Consider the following 14,131-nt stretch of genomic DNA (forward strand, 5'->3'; position numbering starts at 1 on the left):
AAGAAAGGAGTGAGGGTATAGCTCAGGAGCAGAGTGTTAGTCTCTTGCACTAGTGCAAGGCCCTGAGTTTGGTCCCTACCAACTACCACCAAAGGATCTAGACTCTGAGGGAGATGATGGGGACTTAGTAAGACAGCGGATACAGAGGGAAGGATAAAGATCTGGGATTTTTTGCTTCAGCATTTGTTAGGCAAACACTCCATCCACGCAAGAATCTTCTCATTTCCCTGGCTAATTCTCACTGTTCCTTTGGCCTGGACTGCCATCTGTGCCTCCTAACAACACTTACTCATCTCCCAGGCTCAGCTGACACATCATCTCCTTTGTCCAGCCTCAGCCTTCCCAGCCCCACCCCTCCCTGCAGAAATCCCCCCCGCCCTCCTGGGCTCTCAGCTCTCCCCAGAAGCACCTCCCTACAGCCTTGAGCACATCCCGTGGTAGTCATTTGTTTACTTGTCTGTCTCTCTCTCTGGATTATGAGCCTTGAGGAGCTCCTTGTCTCCTCGCAGAGACCACAGGGAGACATATGTGAAACTGCTGGAACCTACCAGCAGTCCATGATTAAGGGCTAATGAGAGGGAGGGGCCAGGCTGTAAGTGGTGTAGGTGTCAGCCCTGGAAATGTCAAGGTGGACTCTCACCCCTCTTCTGGCTACTCTAAAACAGGCTCCAGTACCTGTTTCCAGAATTTTTTTTTTCTTTCGCCCACTCCTCTCACTCCGTATCTAGAGTGAGCATGAATCTAGCATGGCTATGAGAAATGCTGGCTTCCTTCCCTGACATATGACATGCCCACTCGTGTGCACACACGTCAAGCTATCTCTCTGTGCCCTTCCAGAAACTGGCACAGAGCTGCACCTTGAATGGCTGTTGAATGAATGTGTGAGTGAGTGAATGAATGAATGAGTGTCCTATCTAAGTCAGTGTCAATGGGGAATGGGGGGAGGAGGGTGGTGGATTCTAACGGGGCTGGGCAGGGGGCTCTGGTGAACACGAGGAGCAGCTTTTTCACTTTGCTTCCCCATGTTGTGGGGTCTGTTGGCAGGTTTGGGGGCCATAGGTTGGGGGACGTCCCCTCACATTCGCTGTGCCAGTATCCTCTTGATCCCCAAGATGCTGGGCAGAGAGGGCAGGTTGTTTGTCATGGGATACGCTTTGGCTGCCATCTATGCAGGTAAGTGTGTGTCCCTGAGTGCCAGTTGGTGACCGGAAGTAGTGACCCTGGGTGGGGGTAGAGGAATCATCAAATGGGGGCTCAGCCTGAATCTCATCCTGAGCTTCTCAACCTTCCTATGAACTATTCGTGCTCTTTGGGCCTGCTTGGTTTAAACAGGAGAAAAGTCAAAGGTTGAATGAGAAGATCCCTTAACAGGCTTACTCAGTTCCATCACAGGGTAGCTCTGAAAGGTGGTCTGCAGGCAAAGGAGAAGCGAGGGGGTAAGTTTGAGAAGTCCCTGACCCTACAGGAAGGTAACACACTGGGCCTCTTCCTGCAGGGCCAGCAGCCAATCTTCGGCACAACCTCAACGAAGTGATAGCATCACTGGGCTGCACTGTGGAGCTGCAGATCAACAACACCCGTGAGGCCTGGCGCGTCTCCACAGCCCCCTTGCGGGCAGTGTTCAAGGATCTGCTGGTCAGTACCCGTGCAAGCAGGGCCTATGGTCCCCTCCAGGGCTGAGTTAATTTGAACAGGGAGCTGCGACCCTGGATTTACAACTTCCCAATGGGGATACTCCTGGATTTGTTTTTGGCGGGGGACGGGATAGGGGTAGAGCTGTCTCCAAATATTGCAGAATATACCCTAATCCTGGGGCATTAAATGCCTGCAGAGTACCTCCATTCATTGGGACATACATGCCCCCCCCCATTTCCAAATACCAGAATGTGTGGGGCACTGAACTAGAATATTAGGAAATTGGGGACATTGGCCTTTGAAGGAGTTGGAATTGTTTATCAGAGGACTGGAGACTGGGGAGTTGGGACTAATAGAGAAATAGGGAGAAATAGAAATTTGGAGATGGACTCTGAGGGGTTTAGAAGTCAGAGACATTCAGAGGGCATAATGATCTGAGAAATTAGTTCCAAAGACCTGAGAACCACTGACCCTTAAGGATCTGGGAGGGAAGGCCTGAGGAGAAGCTGAGGCCATGGAGATAAGAGGCACAGCTGGGGAGAGGTAAGGCCTCCCAGTACTCTGAACAGAGGGGAATCTGAAGGGAGAGGCTGTGCCTCAGGCTTGGCTCTCTGTCAGCTTGGGGTAAGAGTTCAGAGCTTGGCATGGCTAGAGATAGGTTGAGGAGAGCCAGCACTGGTAGCTCACGCCTGTAATCTTAGCTACTAAGGAGGCTGAGATCTAAGGTCAAAGTTCTAAGCCAGTCCAGGCAGAAAGTCTGTGAGACTCTTATTTCCAATTAACCAGAAAAAAGAAAAAAAAAGTGGAGCTGTGCGTGATACAGTGCCATGGTTTGCCTTGAGCAAAATAGACTGAGAGAACAAGGCCAAGTTCAAGCCCCACTACCAGCACTCAGCACTATATATATTGGGGGTGCAGCAGACACTCTATTCCTCCTTTTTTCCCTCCCTTACTCCAACTCCAGAGTAGCAAAGAATCGCTGAAAAGACAGACTCAGAACATCTCTGCCTCCTTTGAAGACCTGGATGCCCAAGTGAAAAGTGAGGCTGGCTACTCACTGAAAGACGGCATGGACTTAGACAAAGTGATGCAAGGCAAAGGGGTCCGTGGGGCCCCCAAAATCAGAGTACCCTTGTCAACACAGAAGATGTACGAGATGAAGACAAAGATGCGTTGCTCCTGTGAGGGGTCCTGCCTAGGGGGGTAGAGCGGGGCTGGGCTCGAAGTACAGGCATGTGCTCCTAAGACACTCCTTGCTTCTTTCCCTAGATATAGTGAATCAAGGCATACATAGTTGTCGCCGCTGGTTTGACCAAAAACATAACGAATGCATGAAACACATCTGGGTCCCAATCCTCAACCACCTGGTCTGCCTGCCAATGAAGTTCAAGTTCTTCTGTAGCATTGCCAAGGGTCCGCACTGTGGAAGGAGGCCAGGGAGTACCAGGGCTGAGTCTTTGGGGACCACATATTTGGGAGGCAGGAAAGCAGTCAAGTGGGGGAAAGTATAGATTCTCTGGGCATCCTCTGAGCCCACTCACCCTACCAACCACCTTGTCCCCTAATAAGTTATAGCTTAACTCTGGGCTTCATCTCTTCATTGGAAAGATGATGGGCATAATAATCATCATCAGCTCTTTAGGATGTTTTTCCCTTCTGTGCCAATCCTGGGGCTTGAACTCAGGGCCTAGGTGCTATCTCTTAGCCTTTTTCACTCAAGACTGATGCTCTACCACTTGATGCTCTACTAGCTTTGTGGTAGCTAATTTGGGATAAAAGTCTCATAGACTTTCCTGCCTGGGCTGGATTGAACCAGGATCCTCAGATGTCAGTCTTCTAAGTAGCTAGGATTGTAAGAGAGGGCCATGGGAGCTTAGTGGCCCCTCTAGGGATTTTGAGGCTTCAAGGGGACACTGCATATGAAGCAGATTCCAGAGCAGCACTCAGAAGAGCTGCTCTATAAATACTGGCTATCATTTTTGCTATTTGCTGCTGTTCGGGACAGGTGAAAACAATGAGGGTGAGGAATCAGAGCCTTGTTTCTGGGGAGAGGAATCTAAGGACAATGGAGAGGAAAAAAAGAGAGGTAGAAAGTCATAGACAGAGAAACAAAAAGCATGGTGGAAGGCCAGGCTCAGATCTCAGGAGGCTGAGATCTAAGTATCATGGTTCAAAGCCAGCTGGAGCAGGAAAATCTGGGAGACTCTTATCTCCAATTAACAAGCAAAAATCCAGAAGTAGAACTGTGACTCAAGCAGTAGAGCACTAGCTTTGAGTTTAAAAGCTCAGGAACAATGCCTAGATCCTGAGTTCAAGCCCCAGAACCAACACACACACACACACACACACACACACACACACACACACACACACACACACACACACACACACACACACACACACACACGGTGAAGAGGCTCACAGGACAGCAGGCAAGCCAGCCAGGTCCAGGCTTGTGGACCAGAAAGGAGAGGTCCTGATCCTAACCTAGCCCTACTCTTCACTAGTGATGGAAGTTTGGTGCCGCAATCGCATCCCTGTGGAAGGCAACTTTGGGCAGACCTACGACACCCTCAACCAGTCTATCCATGGTCTAAATGGGGAATTTTCAGCTAATATTGACATAAAGGTAGGAGTCAGGAGTATGAGTGGGTGAGTGGCGGGTTGATAGGGAATGGGAGGAGGCGTTAGGGAATGAAGCAGGAGGAAGAACAAATAAGAGGCTCAGGAAGAAGTAACCTGAGGGAGGGAGACAGCCGGAGAATGGTATTCATGTCAGGACAATGTATGGAGAGAGATTGTACCTAGCCTGTGATATGCACACACCTGGCTTAGGGATAGAATGGCCAGCCAAGAATGAGATGGTGCCGGGAACTGTCACAGAAGGTGACAAGCAGGTGAAGTGATCATTCCTGAGGTCCTGGGAGGCTCCTGGGGTATGAATGGGGCTCCAAGTATCACACAAAAAAGGCTGCTGCTGGGTCTGGCCAATGGCAGCAGACTGAGTCTACCCATGTGCCCTCCCCAGGAAGAGAAGCAAACTGGGTTGGTAGGCCTCAATATAAGCTGGGAGCACGTGAGCACTGAGGTGCGAGACTACGTGGAACGGCAGGAGGCCCATCTGGAGTGGGCACTCGCATTGATACAAGTGCTGCTGTCCTGTACCTTCCTCATAGTCCTCCATGGGTGAGTGATGGGACCCCACCCCCACCCACTGTCCCTTCTGCTGCCCAGGATGGGACCCCTGACCTAAAGAGAGGCTTTAAGGATGGAAATACCCAACCCAACCCCAGCTCTGAATCTGTCCAGTCTTTGCCTTTATATCAAGCTGGACTGGCTGTTTACACGAAATTAAAGAGCAGGTGAACATTTTCAAAGAAGAAATGTGATCCATGCTCCCACCATCTTAAAAGGGCAAGTGTCTTCATTCATCTACCTCCTTTCAGCCTTTATTCCTAACACTGACTTTTTTTTTTTTTACCTTTAGCTTTGACTTTTTTTTTTTCTTGCCCTTCATATTCCTCTTGGCTCTGACTCTGTGCCATTTTTATGGTCCAATTTTGCTTTCATTCTCCCTCACCTGCTGCGTTGGCAGCAACGTTCTGTTCATTTAGAACAAAGTCCTCAACCCCACCCAGCCTGATGTCCAGCTGAGCTGTCCTGGGCCTCTTTCTGCTCTCTGCCCTGGGCCTCGCCCACTCTCATTTTGGACCCTGTGTTTCCCATCTCCACCTCAGATGTCTGAGATGGGGGACTGGGAAGGTGGCTCAGTGGTAAAGTGCTTGCCTTGCATGCATGAGGCCCTTGGTTCCATTCCTCAGCACCACATAAGCAGAAAAAGCCGGAAGTGGTGCTGTGGTTCAAGTGGTAGAACACTTCCCTTGAGCTTAAGAACTAAGGGACAGCGCCCAGGCCCAAAGTTCAGGCCCCATGACTGACCAAAAAAAAAAGTCTAAGATAGGCAGGGGCTGAGCAGGGGTACCTATAGAGGCCCTTGCTGTATGCCTCTGTCCATAGGGCTAGGGTGACTGAAAGTTAGTGGTTATAGGTGTACCCAGGGCCTCATGAGACGACAAAGATGGATGAGCCATCTTCCTGCCCTCAAGATGCTGTTGGTCTAGTTGTTGTGGTGAGAGACAATTAAAAGAAAGAGATGATTCAAAGGCCATACAATGCGCTGGGGCCAGGCACCAGTGGCTCACGCCTGTCATCCTAGCTACTCAGGAGGCTGAGAGCTGAGGATCATGGTTCAAAGCCAGCCCAGCAGGAAAGTCCCTGAGACTCTTATCTCCAATTAACCACCAGACAACTGCAAGTGGTGCTGTAGCTCAAATGGTAGAGTGCTCACCTTGAGCTGAAGAGCGCAGGGACTGCGCCCAGGCCCAGAGTTCAAGCTCCATGACAAAAAAAAAAAAAAAAGGCTGAGGATCCAAACAAGGCATGGGAGATGAGTAGGTAGCTCTGCCATAACTGGGCTCCAAAAGACTTCAAGTGGAGAACCCTGGTTGAGGAAAGGAAGGTAGTATCTTGAGGAAAGGTCTTGTATCTGTCAGTGTTCAGGGGCAGCAGCTGGGCTGGATGACTGAGACAAAAGGGCATGATCAAAGGAGTCTGAAGAATCGTCTAATAAAGCCCTAAACTGAGAATGGCTATGAGAAGAGGTGGGCAAGCTGAAAGGAGGGATGTGAGGCCAGGTCATAGGTTAAGAAGCCTGGTTGGGATGGGGGCAGAGCAGGAAGATGACCTGAGACGGAGGGAGGAGCAGCAGGTTTCAGAGCCAGGTTGGGGAGGGAAGGAAGCAGGCACAGAGTAAAACGTCACTTCCAGACTTTCAACCTGGATGAGATCACTCACTAAGGGGAAAGGAGAGGTGGGAGGGCAGGCTCCAGAACAGGAAGTCCACATAACCCTAACCCCATGAGAGGTCTCTCCACAAGGGGGCGCTCCCAGCCTATCTTTATATTTGTAGTTCTTTTTCTTTTTTGGGGGAGGCGAAGGGGGGGTTACCCTTGGGAGATGAGGACCAAACTCAGGACCTCGCACTTGCCAGGCAAGCATTCTTCCACTGAGTTGAATCTCCAACCCTGAATTTAGTTATTTCTATCTCACAGGCAAAAATGTGGATTTCTTTTTTAAACAGGGACCCAGAAGTGATGGCTTTAGAACTTCTGTTTCACACTTTACCGAGTTTATTTCATATGCTTTTTACAGTTTTCAACACATTTCAAACAATTAACTGGTTTTTTTTCCCTTTAGGCAACAAACATGAGATTTGGGGAGAGAAATGGAGGCTAGATAGACACACACAGCCTCACTGTGAAGGGAGATGGTGAAGTGCGATGAGTTTTGCTTGAGGCAACCTCTGAAGAGGTGTGTCAAAGGCAAAAGAAGCCAGAGATTGAGAGGAGGCTGTGGGTGTCGAAGGGAACTAGACGGTTCCTGAAACACTCGAGGATCTACCTCTGGGCCTCTGCTCCACATTTGCTCTGCATAATACATGCACATAGGCAACATATAGCACATCTCACCCACTTTCCCCAAGACTGGCCACACCCTTCTCTGAGCCCCCTCATCTCTGTTGGGTCTCAGCAGTCACGTAGCTGGAAGGCCACTGCTATACAATTGGAAGGAAGGGGTATAGCCTGCTTCCTCTGTCATCACCACCATATACCCCAGCTTCAGGCTGAGAAGGCTCAGTAAATACCTGTTGGCCACCTGAATGAATGTGCCTCAAGGAAGCCTGCAGTTGGGGATGGGTGAGGAGATCCTGTATCAGGAGACTGAGACATGGCCATCTAACTGTCCACAGGTCCTTCTCTTACATAGACAGCTATAACCAGGACATCCGCTTTGACAACATCTATATCAGCACCTACTTCTATCAGATTGATGAACGCAGGAAGAAGCTGGTAAGTGGGCTCTGCCCTGTACAAGGATGCCTCACTGACTGTGTTGTCTGTGGGCTTGACACTCCAGTAGACCAGAGGGGAAAAGGGTACACAGAGGGTTCTGGGGTTCGTGTGTGTGTGTGTGTGTGTGTGTGTGTGTGTGTGTGTGTGTGTGTGTGTGCGTGCGTGCACGTGTGACAATACTCAGCTTGAATTCAGGGCCTGGGCACTGGTCCCTTAGCTCTTTTGCTCAAGGCTGATGTTCTACCATTTGGGCCACAGCTCCACCTTATGATTTTTGCTGCTGAATGGACTTTCCTGCCTGAGCTGGCTTTGAACCATGATCCTCAGATCTCAGCTTCCTGAGTAACTAGGATTACAGGCATGAGTCATGGGCACCTGGCTGAGGTTCTTAACCAGGGGATGTTTATTTCCAGGGAAAACGGACTCTGCTGCCACTGCGCAAGGCGGAGAAGCTGACTGTCATCTTTCCCTGCAAGCCCACCATCCAGGCCTCGGAAATGAAAAACTTGGTGAGGCTGGTGTGGGGATCAGGCCTCTTGATGAAACAACAGACTTGAGAGTGGAGGGCAAAGGCAACCAGCCAAAAGACAGCCACCCTAGCCCATGCTTCTGGCAGGTGAGGGAGCTCCTGGAGACCCTGCCCATCCTACTGCTGCTGCTGCTGCTGTGTGCGCTGGACAGGGCTCTCTACACGGTCTTTGACACCATCCGCCAGCATTCCTACCTGCAGTACTCCTTCTACAGTGAGCCGTGTCCCAGTGTCCTGAAACCCCCCATTTAGCCTTCTCCTATGACCTCCTCCCTGTCCTCCCCAAGGTCAAATCTCAGCCCTGGAACCCAGAAGCTATTATTGGGGAGTCTCGATTATCCATTCACCCAGAAAAATAGGTCAAGTATTTCTTTTCTTTTTGCCAGTCCTGGCACTTGAACTCAGTGCCTGGGCACTGTCCCTGAGCTACTTTTGCTCAAGGCTAGCACTCTACCACTTGAGCCACAGCACCACTTCCAGCTCTTTCTGTTTATGTGGTACTGAGGAATTAAGCCCAGGCTACATGCATGCTAGGCAAGCACTCTACCACTGAACCACCTTCCCAGACCTGGGTGAAGTATTTCTATGACCCCCCCTCCTTACCTCCAGCCCCCTTCCTTCCCCAGCTCTTAATTCTAACTTTTCTCTGATCCCTTACCCCCAACTTCCTATCCTGATCTTAGGCAATCATAAACTGGAGGTGAAGGTTGAGGGAAACTCTATGCTTGCCCAGCTTCTTCGGAAAACCATCGGAGCCCTGAATACCTCCTCAGACGTCCGGGTGGAAACAAACAACATGCGTGAGTGATACTGGAGATTGGGTTTATGGAACTGGGGCTGGGAAGGCCAGGTCAAAATGTTCCAAGGTAAAGAGTTAGGGAGTAGCCTGGTGTGGATGGCCCCCATCTATAATCATAGCTACTCATGAGGCTGAGCATTGACAGTCAAAGCCATGTAGGCAGAGAAGTCCAAGAGACTTTTATCTCCAATTAACCACCAAAATCAAAAACAAAGAACAACAAAGAAAAAAGCAGAGTGGAGGTGTGGTTCAAGTGGTAGAATGCCAGCTTTGAATGAAAATGCCAAGGAAAGCTTGAAGCTCTGAGTTCAAGCCCCAGTACAAGTATACACACACACACACACACACACACACACACACACACACACACACAATTCTGGAAGTTGGGGGACTGGCTCTTGAGAGTGAGGAGATGGGGACTGAGACCGAGAAATCAGAGTAGGGAACATGGTGGGTGTGAGCAGAGAAGCCCAGCAATCTAAGCAATGGTATCCAGTAGAACTTTTTCTCTTTTCTTTTCTTTCTTTCTTTTTTTTTTTAAAGTTGGTCATGGGGCTTGAACCTCTGGGCCTGCGTGCTGTCCCTGAGCTCTTCAGCTCAAGGCTAGCACTCTACCACTTGAGCCACAGCACCACTTCCAACTTTTTCTGCTTATGTGGTGCTGAGGAATTGAACCCAGGGCCTCATGTATGTAAGGCAAGCACTCTACCACTGAGCCACCTTCCCAGCCCCTTCTTTCTTCCTTCCTTCCTTTCTTTCTTCCTTCCTTCCTTCCTTCCTTTCTTTCTTTCTTTCTTTCTTTCTTTCTTTCTTTCTTTCTTTCTTTATTTCTTTCTTTCTTTTTTCTTTTGTTGTTGTTGGTGGTGGTGGTGATGGTTGTAGGGCTTGAACTAAGACCTGAGCACTGTCTCTGAATCTTTTTTGCTCAAGACTAATGCTCTACCACTTTGAGCCATAGCTCTATACTTCTGGTTTTCAAATGGTTAATTGGAGATAAAGAGTGTCTCAGACTTTCCTGCCTGGGCTGGCTTCAAACCTTGATCCTCAGATCTCAGTATCCTGAGTAGCTAGGATTACAAGCATGAGCCACCAGCACCTGGCTAAAACTTTCTTTATGATGGAAAAGTTCCAGATGTGTCCATACTGCATGCTGGGCCCAGTGGTTATAGTGCTGGCAGGGCAGCCTTGCCCCACAGGGTAAAGAGCAGGCAAGAAGAAGGGAATGGAACTTCCATTGTCTCCTATGGCCTCCTAGGCCCTACCTCCAACTCCTGTGGGGAGGTCAGTTCAAGGCTGTCCTGTCCCTCATCTTGCCTTGACCAGACCACTGACTGTTTTTCCCTTTCCCCAGCCTGCCTGCCCCAGCCCGTGTGCATGGATACCAAGGCCTACTGGAGGGCTATACAACCGACCGGCCTGCTAGCCTGTCTCTGCCTAGCCCAGGCTTATGGCTACCGGCTCCGGAGGGTCATTGCAGCCTTCTATTTCCCCAAGGTGTGTCATCCCAGACCGCTTCACCCCTACACACATACACAAACACACACACATACACACTCAGCTCCCTTCACTCAGCCACCATCACTGAAACCTTCCTTCCATTATAGAGAGAAAAGAAGCGGGTCTTGTTCTTTTACAATGAGCTCTTGAAGAAGAGAGCCGCGTTCACACAACTAAGGAGGGCTGCCATCCTGAGGCGGGCACACCAGCAAAAAGCTCCAGTAAGTCCAGGCCTCATGTGCCTGCCAGCTTTCAACTGGATCTGAGGACAGTGGGGGTGGGCACCTTCCATCAGTCTGCCCAGCACCTCCCAGTGTGCTCATCCTACTGGAGCAGGGTGAGTCTGACAGGATGCTGGAGGTCAGGAATGTGGTTCTCTATGAACCTCAGGATTCAACCCAGCCTAAGACTCAGTAGACAGGAAACCCGCAGAAAAGGGAAACTAGACCTGGTTGAAGGAAAGCAAGAGGGATGAGGGAACCCAAAGAAAAGCCACAGGTTCTGATGAAGGTGCTGCAGACCAATTCAATGAAGTTTAGAGGAGAGAAGGAAGCAGGTAGGCTATGAGTCAGGAGGCCTAAGGCATGTGCATTATGAAAACATCAAGGAGTCCAGAGAACCAGGTTTCAATCCACATACTCCCTCAAGTAATTCCTTCCCTCATTACTACAACTATGTGACCTTGGTTTGGTTTTTCTCTTTTGTAAAATATTGTTAACTATTCCAGATTGTAAAGATGAAGTGAATTTTATTCTAGCATAAGAATAAAGCTTATGGGCTGGGAAGGTGGCTCAGTGGTAGAGCGCTTGCCTTGCATGCCTGAGGCCCTGGGTTTGATTCCCCAGCACCACATAAGCAAAAAGAAAAAAGCCGGAAGTGGCGCTGTGGCTCAGTGGTAGAGTGCTGGCCTTGAGCTGAAGAGCTGAGGGACAGTGCCCAGGCCCAGAGTTCAGGCCCCACGACCGGACCAAAAAAAAAAAAAAAAAAGAATAAAGCTTATTGTCATTTTGTGTCCCTTGGGCAAGTGTCTCTCCAAGCATCAGGTTTGTGTTATTTTTGTTTCTGGTTTTTTTTTTTTTTTTTTTTTTTTTTTTGTGGTGAGAGTCCTGGGGCTTGAACTCAGGGCCTGAACATTGTCCTTGAGCTTTTGTGCTCAAGGCACAAAAATAAACACAAATTGAGCCACAGCGCCATTTGGGTTAGTGAAGGCAGGAGTCTCACAGACTTTCCTGCCCAAGCTAGATTTGAACTGTGATCCTCAGATCTCAGCCTCCTGAGTAGCTAGGATTACAGGGGCAAGCCATGTATACCCAGCGTTATCAGTTCTTTTACCTGAAAAAGAGATGGTTAAAAACTGGAAACAGGGCTGGGAAGGTGGCTCAGTGGTAGAGCACTTGCCTTGCATGCTTGAGGCCGGAAGTGGTGCTGTGGCTCAAGTGGTAGAGCACTAGACTTGAGCTGAAGAGCTGAGGGACAGTGCCCCGGCCCAGAGTTCAGACCCCACGACCGGACCAAAAACAAAACAAAACAAAACAAAAAACTGGAAACAATGGCTCATCCCTGTAATATCAGCTACTCTGGTGGTGGAGATTGGCAAACTTACAGTTTGAGGTCAGCCAGGCTAACCATTAGTAAGATCTCATCTCAACCAATAAGCCAGGTATAGTGGTGTGAGCCTGTGTGTGATCCAGCTGTATGAGGGGACTTAGGTAGGATCTTGGTCTGAGGCTGGCCACAACAAAGACCAAGACCTTACTAGAAAACACAACATCCTACCTGAAAAATAACTAAAGTAAAAAAAATAAAATAAAAGTGACTTAAGTGGTAGAATGTCCATCTAGTAAATTGTAGGTCCTGTGTTCAAACTGAGTGAGTACTGCCAAAAGAGACCTAGAGACAGAGAAATAATGATAATAATATCTTCTGAATATGGCTATGTGTGTGTGTGTTCACACAGAGCTAGGGATGGAACCCCAAAGCCTCACACGAAGTGTAAGCTCTGATACTAGCTATACCCAGCTCATATTTTTTTTCTTTTAAATTTGAGATAACATATCTACAATCTCTTAGTAAAAGACCCAACATTATAAACAGAACAATGAATAAGAGCTTTTTTTTTTTTTTTTTTTTTTGGTGAGTTGTGGGTCCTGAACTTGGAGCCTAGGTGCTAAACTGGAGCTCTTTTGCTCAAGGCTGGCAGTCTACCACTTAGAGCCACAGCACCACTTCCAGTTTTCTGGTGGTTAATTGAAGATAAGAGTCTCACAGACTTTCCTGCCTGGGCTGGCTTTGAACAGTAATCCTCAGATCTCAGCCTACTGAGATGCTAGAGTTATAGGTGTGAACCGCCTGTGCCCTGCTCAGCTATTCTTATTTAATTGGCCCTAACAAAGTTCATAAAAGTGAGACTGACTTTGCTTGACTTTTTTCTCTAGTGCCTAGGTCTTCCCAGCCTCTATGACACATGAGACAGAAAAAAAATGTCTAATAAAAAAAAAGAACATACTGAGATTCCTTGACCAGTCCTGAAGTAAATGGGACTTAATGGGCAGATTGAAGTGGGAGGAACATGTATTCTAGGCCAAGGAAACAATGTATAAAGATTCAAGAGTCCAAAGGGAATGCCAAGTACCCAACGCTGGCAAAGGAGAAATAAGTACAAAAGAGTCAGTATTAGAGAGGTGGAGCAGAGGCTAGAAAGGGACAGATTACAGAAGGCTCTGAAGGCCAAGCCCAAGCGTCCTTTTGTCTGGCAGGCAGCTGGGCCCTGGGAATTTCTGGAGCAAAGAATGATCTGATTTGGTGGCTTGTGAAGGATTCCTGGCAATGGAGGGAGGGTGGGGTTGGGGGCGGGGCTATTGATAACAAGGTTTGTAGTTTGGAATCAGCCCTCAGATCTGGTCTTGTTTGACCTAAGATTAGAAAGTCACACCATCTCTCCGAACTACACATTTCTCATCTGTAAAGTGGGGATGACCAGTCCTTCTATTTTCCCTAGTCATCTGTAGGCCTTGACATGTGGACCAAATAAGATGATTTAAAGGTGCAATGATAGCTACTGCTACTGCATTTCCCAGCCTCCTGCCATTCCATCACAGAGTTGGGGAGGGAGGCTCTCTAGGGCCTCTTTCCAAAGTACCCTCGCGCTCTAGGACTCTCCTGTGCTCAACCCAGCCTTCTCCAACAAGTAGGCAGTGTCAGACCTCGGTGACTTCAGACAATAAGGGCTGCCCAAGTGCCCCAGACAAAAATCCCCCTTTTCCCTCTGGTTTCCCATCGGGTACTAAATCCCTCCACTCTTCACCGCCCTCCTCCCACTTCTCCACAGCGCCACCACCTGGTAGACGCCCTGCACCGCCGCTGCCCACTCCTGCGCCGCTGGCTGTGCCGCCGCTGCGTGGTGTGCCAGGAACCCGAGACATCTGAGTCCTACGTGTGCCCGTCGCCGGACTGCGAGACCGTGTACTGCCTGTCCTGCTGGGATGACATGCGGCAGCGGTGCCCGGTCTGCACGCCCCGTGAGGAGCTTTCCTCCTCCGCCTTCAATGACAGCAACGATGATGCTAACTACGCGGAGTGAAGGCTTGCGGCTCGCTTTCCCGCCCACCTTTCCGGTTAATAAAACGCCTGGCACGTTCCCGCTGTCTGCGCTTGGCGAGGGGACGGGTTGACCCGGGCGCCGTCTGAGCAGGCAGTGGATCCCAGCCACCCAGGTCCCAGCCTGGGATCTGAGCAAAGCTGGGTAGAGGGAAGGGAAGG

At 49.4% G+C, this 14,131-nt stretch overlaps 1 protein-coding gene across 4 annotated transcripts in view; it reads left to right on the forward strand.

The window, feature by feature from the left end:
• Positions 1 to 13,995, forward strand: part of LOC138821478 (E3 ubiquitin-protein ligase DCST1-like) — an 18,433-nt gene extending 4,438 nt beyond the window's left edge. For 2 of the 4 annotated variants that reach the window (XM_070013741.1, XM_070013742.1), the window contains 13 exons: positions 1,045 to 1,173; positions 1,496 to 1,635; positions 2,600 to 2,816; positions 2,905 to 3,048; positions 4,143 to 4,264; positions 4,664 to 4,821; positions 7,445 to 7,544; positions 7,961 to 8,056; positions 8,164 to 8,290; positions 8,760 to 8,876; positions 10,227 to 10,369; positions 10,480 to 10,593; positions 13,701 to 13,995. In XM_070013741.1, the coding sequence (XP_069869842.1) occupies positions 1,045 to 1,173; positions 1,496 to 1,635; positions 2,600 to 2,816; positions 2,905 to 3,048; positions 4,143 to 4,264; positions 4,664 to 4,821; positions 7,445 to 7,544; positions 7,961 to 8,056; positions 8,164 to 8,290; positions 8,760 to 8,876; positions 10,227 to 10,369; positions 10,480 to 10,593; positions 13,701 to 13,952 (1,859 nt within the window). In that variant the 3' untranslated portion in view covers positions 13,953 to 13,995. The remainder of the gene's footprint in view (positions 1 to 1,044; positions 1,174 to 1,495; positions 1,636 to 2,599; positions 2,817 to 2,904; positions 3,049 to 4,142; positions 4,265 to 4,663; positions 4,822 to 7,444; positions 7,545 to 7,960; positions 8,057 to 8,163; positions 8,291 to 8,759; positions 8,877 to 10,226; positions 10,370 to 10,479; positions 10,594 to 13,700) is intronic. The other 2 variants (XM_070013743.1, XM_070013744.1) reach the window with 2 other exon arrangements.
• Positions 13,996 to 14,131: the final 136 nt, after the last annotated feature.

The sequence above is a fragment of the Dipodomys merriami genome, unplaced genomic scaffold, assembly GCF_024711535.1.
Source record: "Dipodomys merriami isolate MVZ:Mamm:240054 unplaced genomic scaffold, mDipMer1.0.p SCAF_92, whole genome shotgun sequence".
In the NCBI taxonomy this organism is placed as follows: Eukaryota; Metazoa; Chordata; class Mammalia; order Rodentia; family Heteromyidae; genus Dipodomys; species Dipodomys merriami.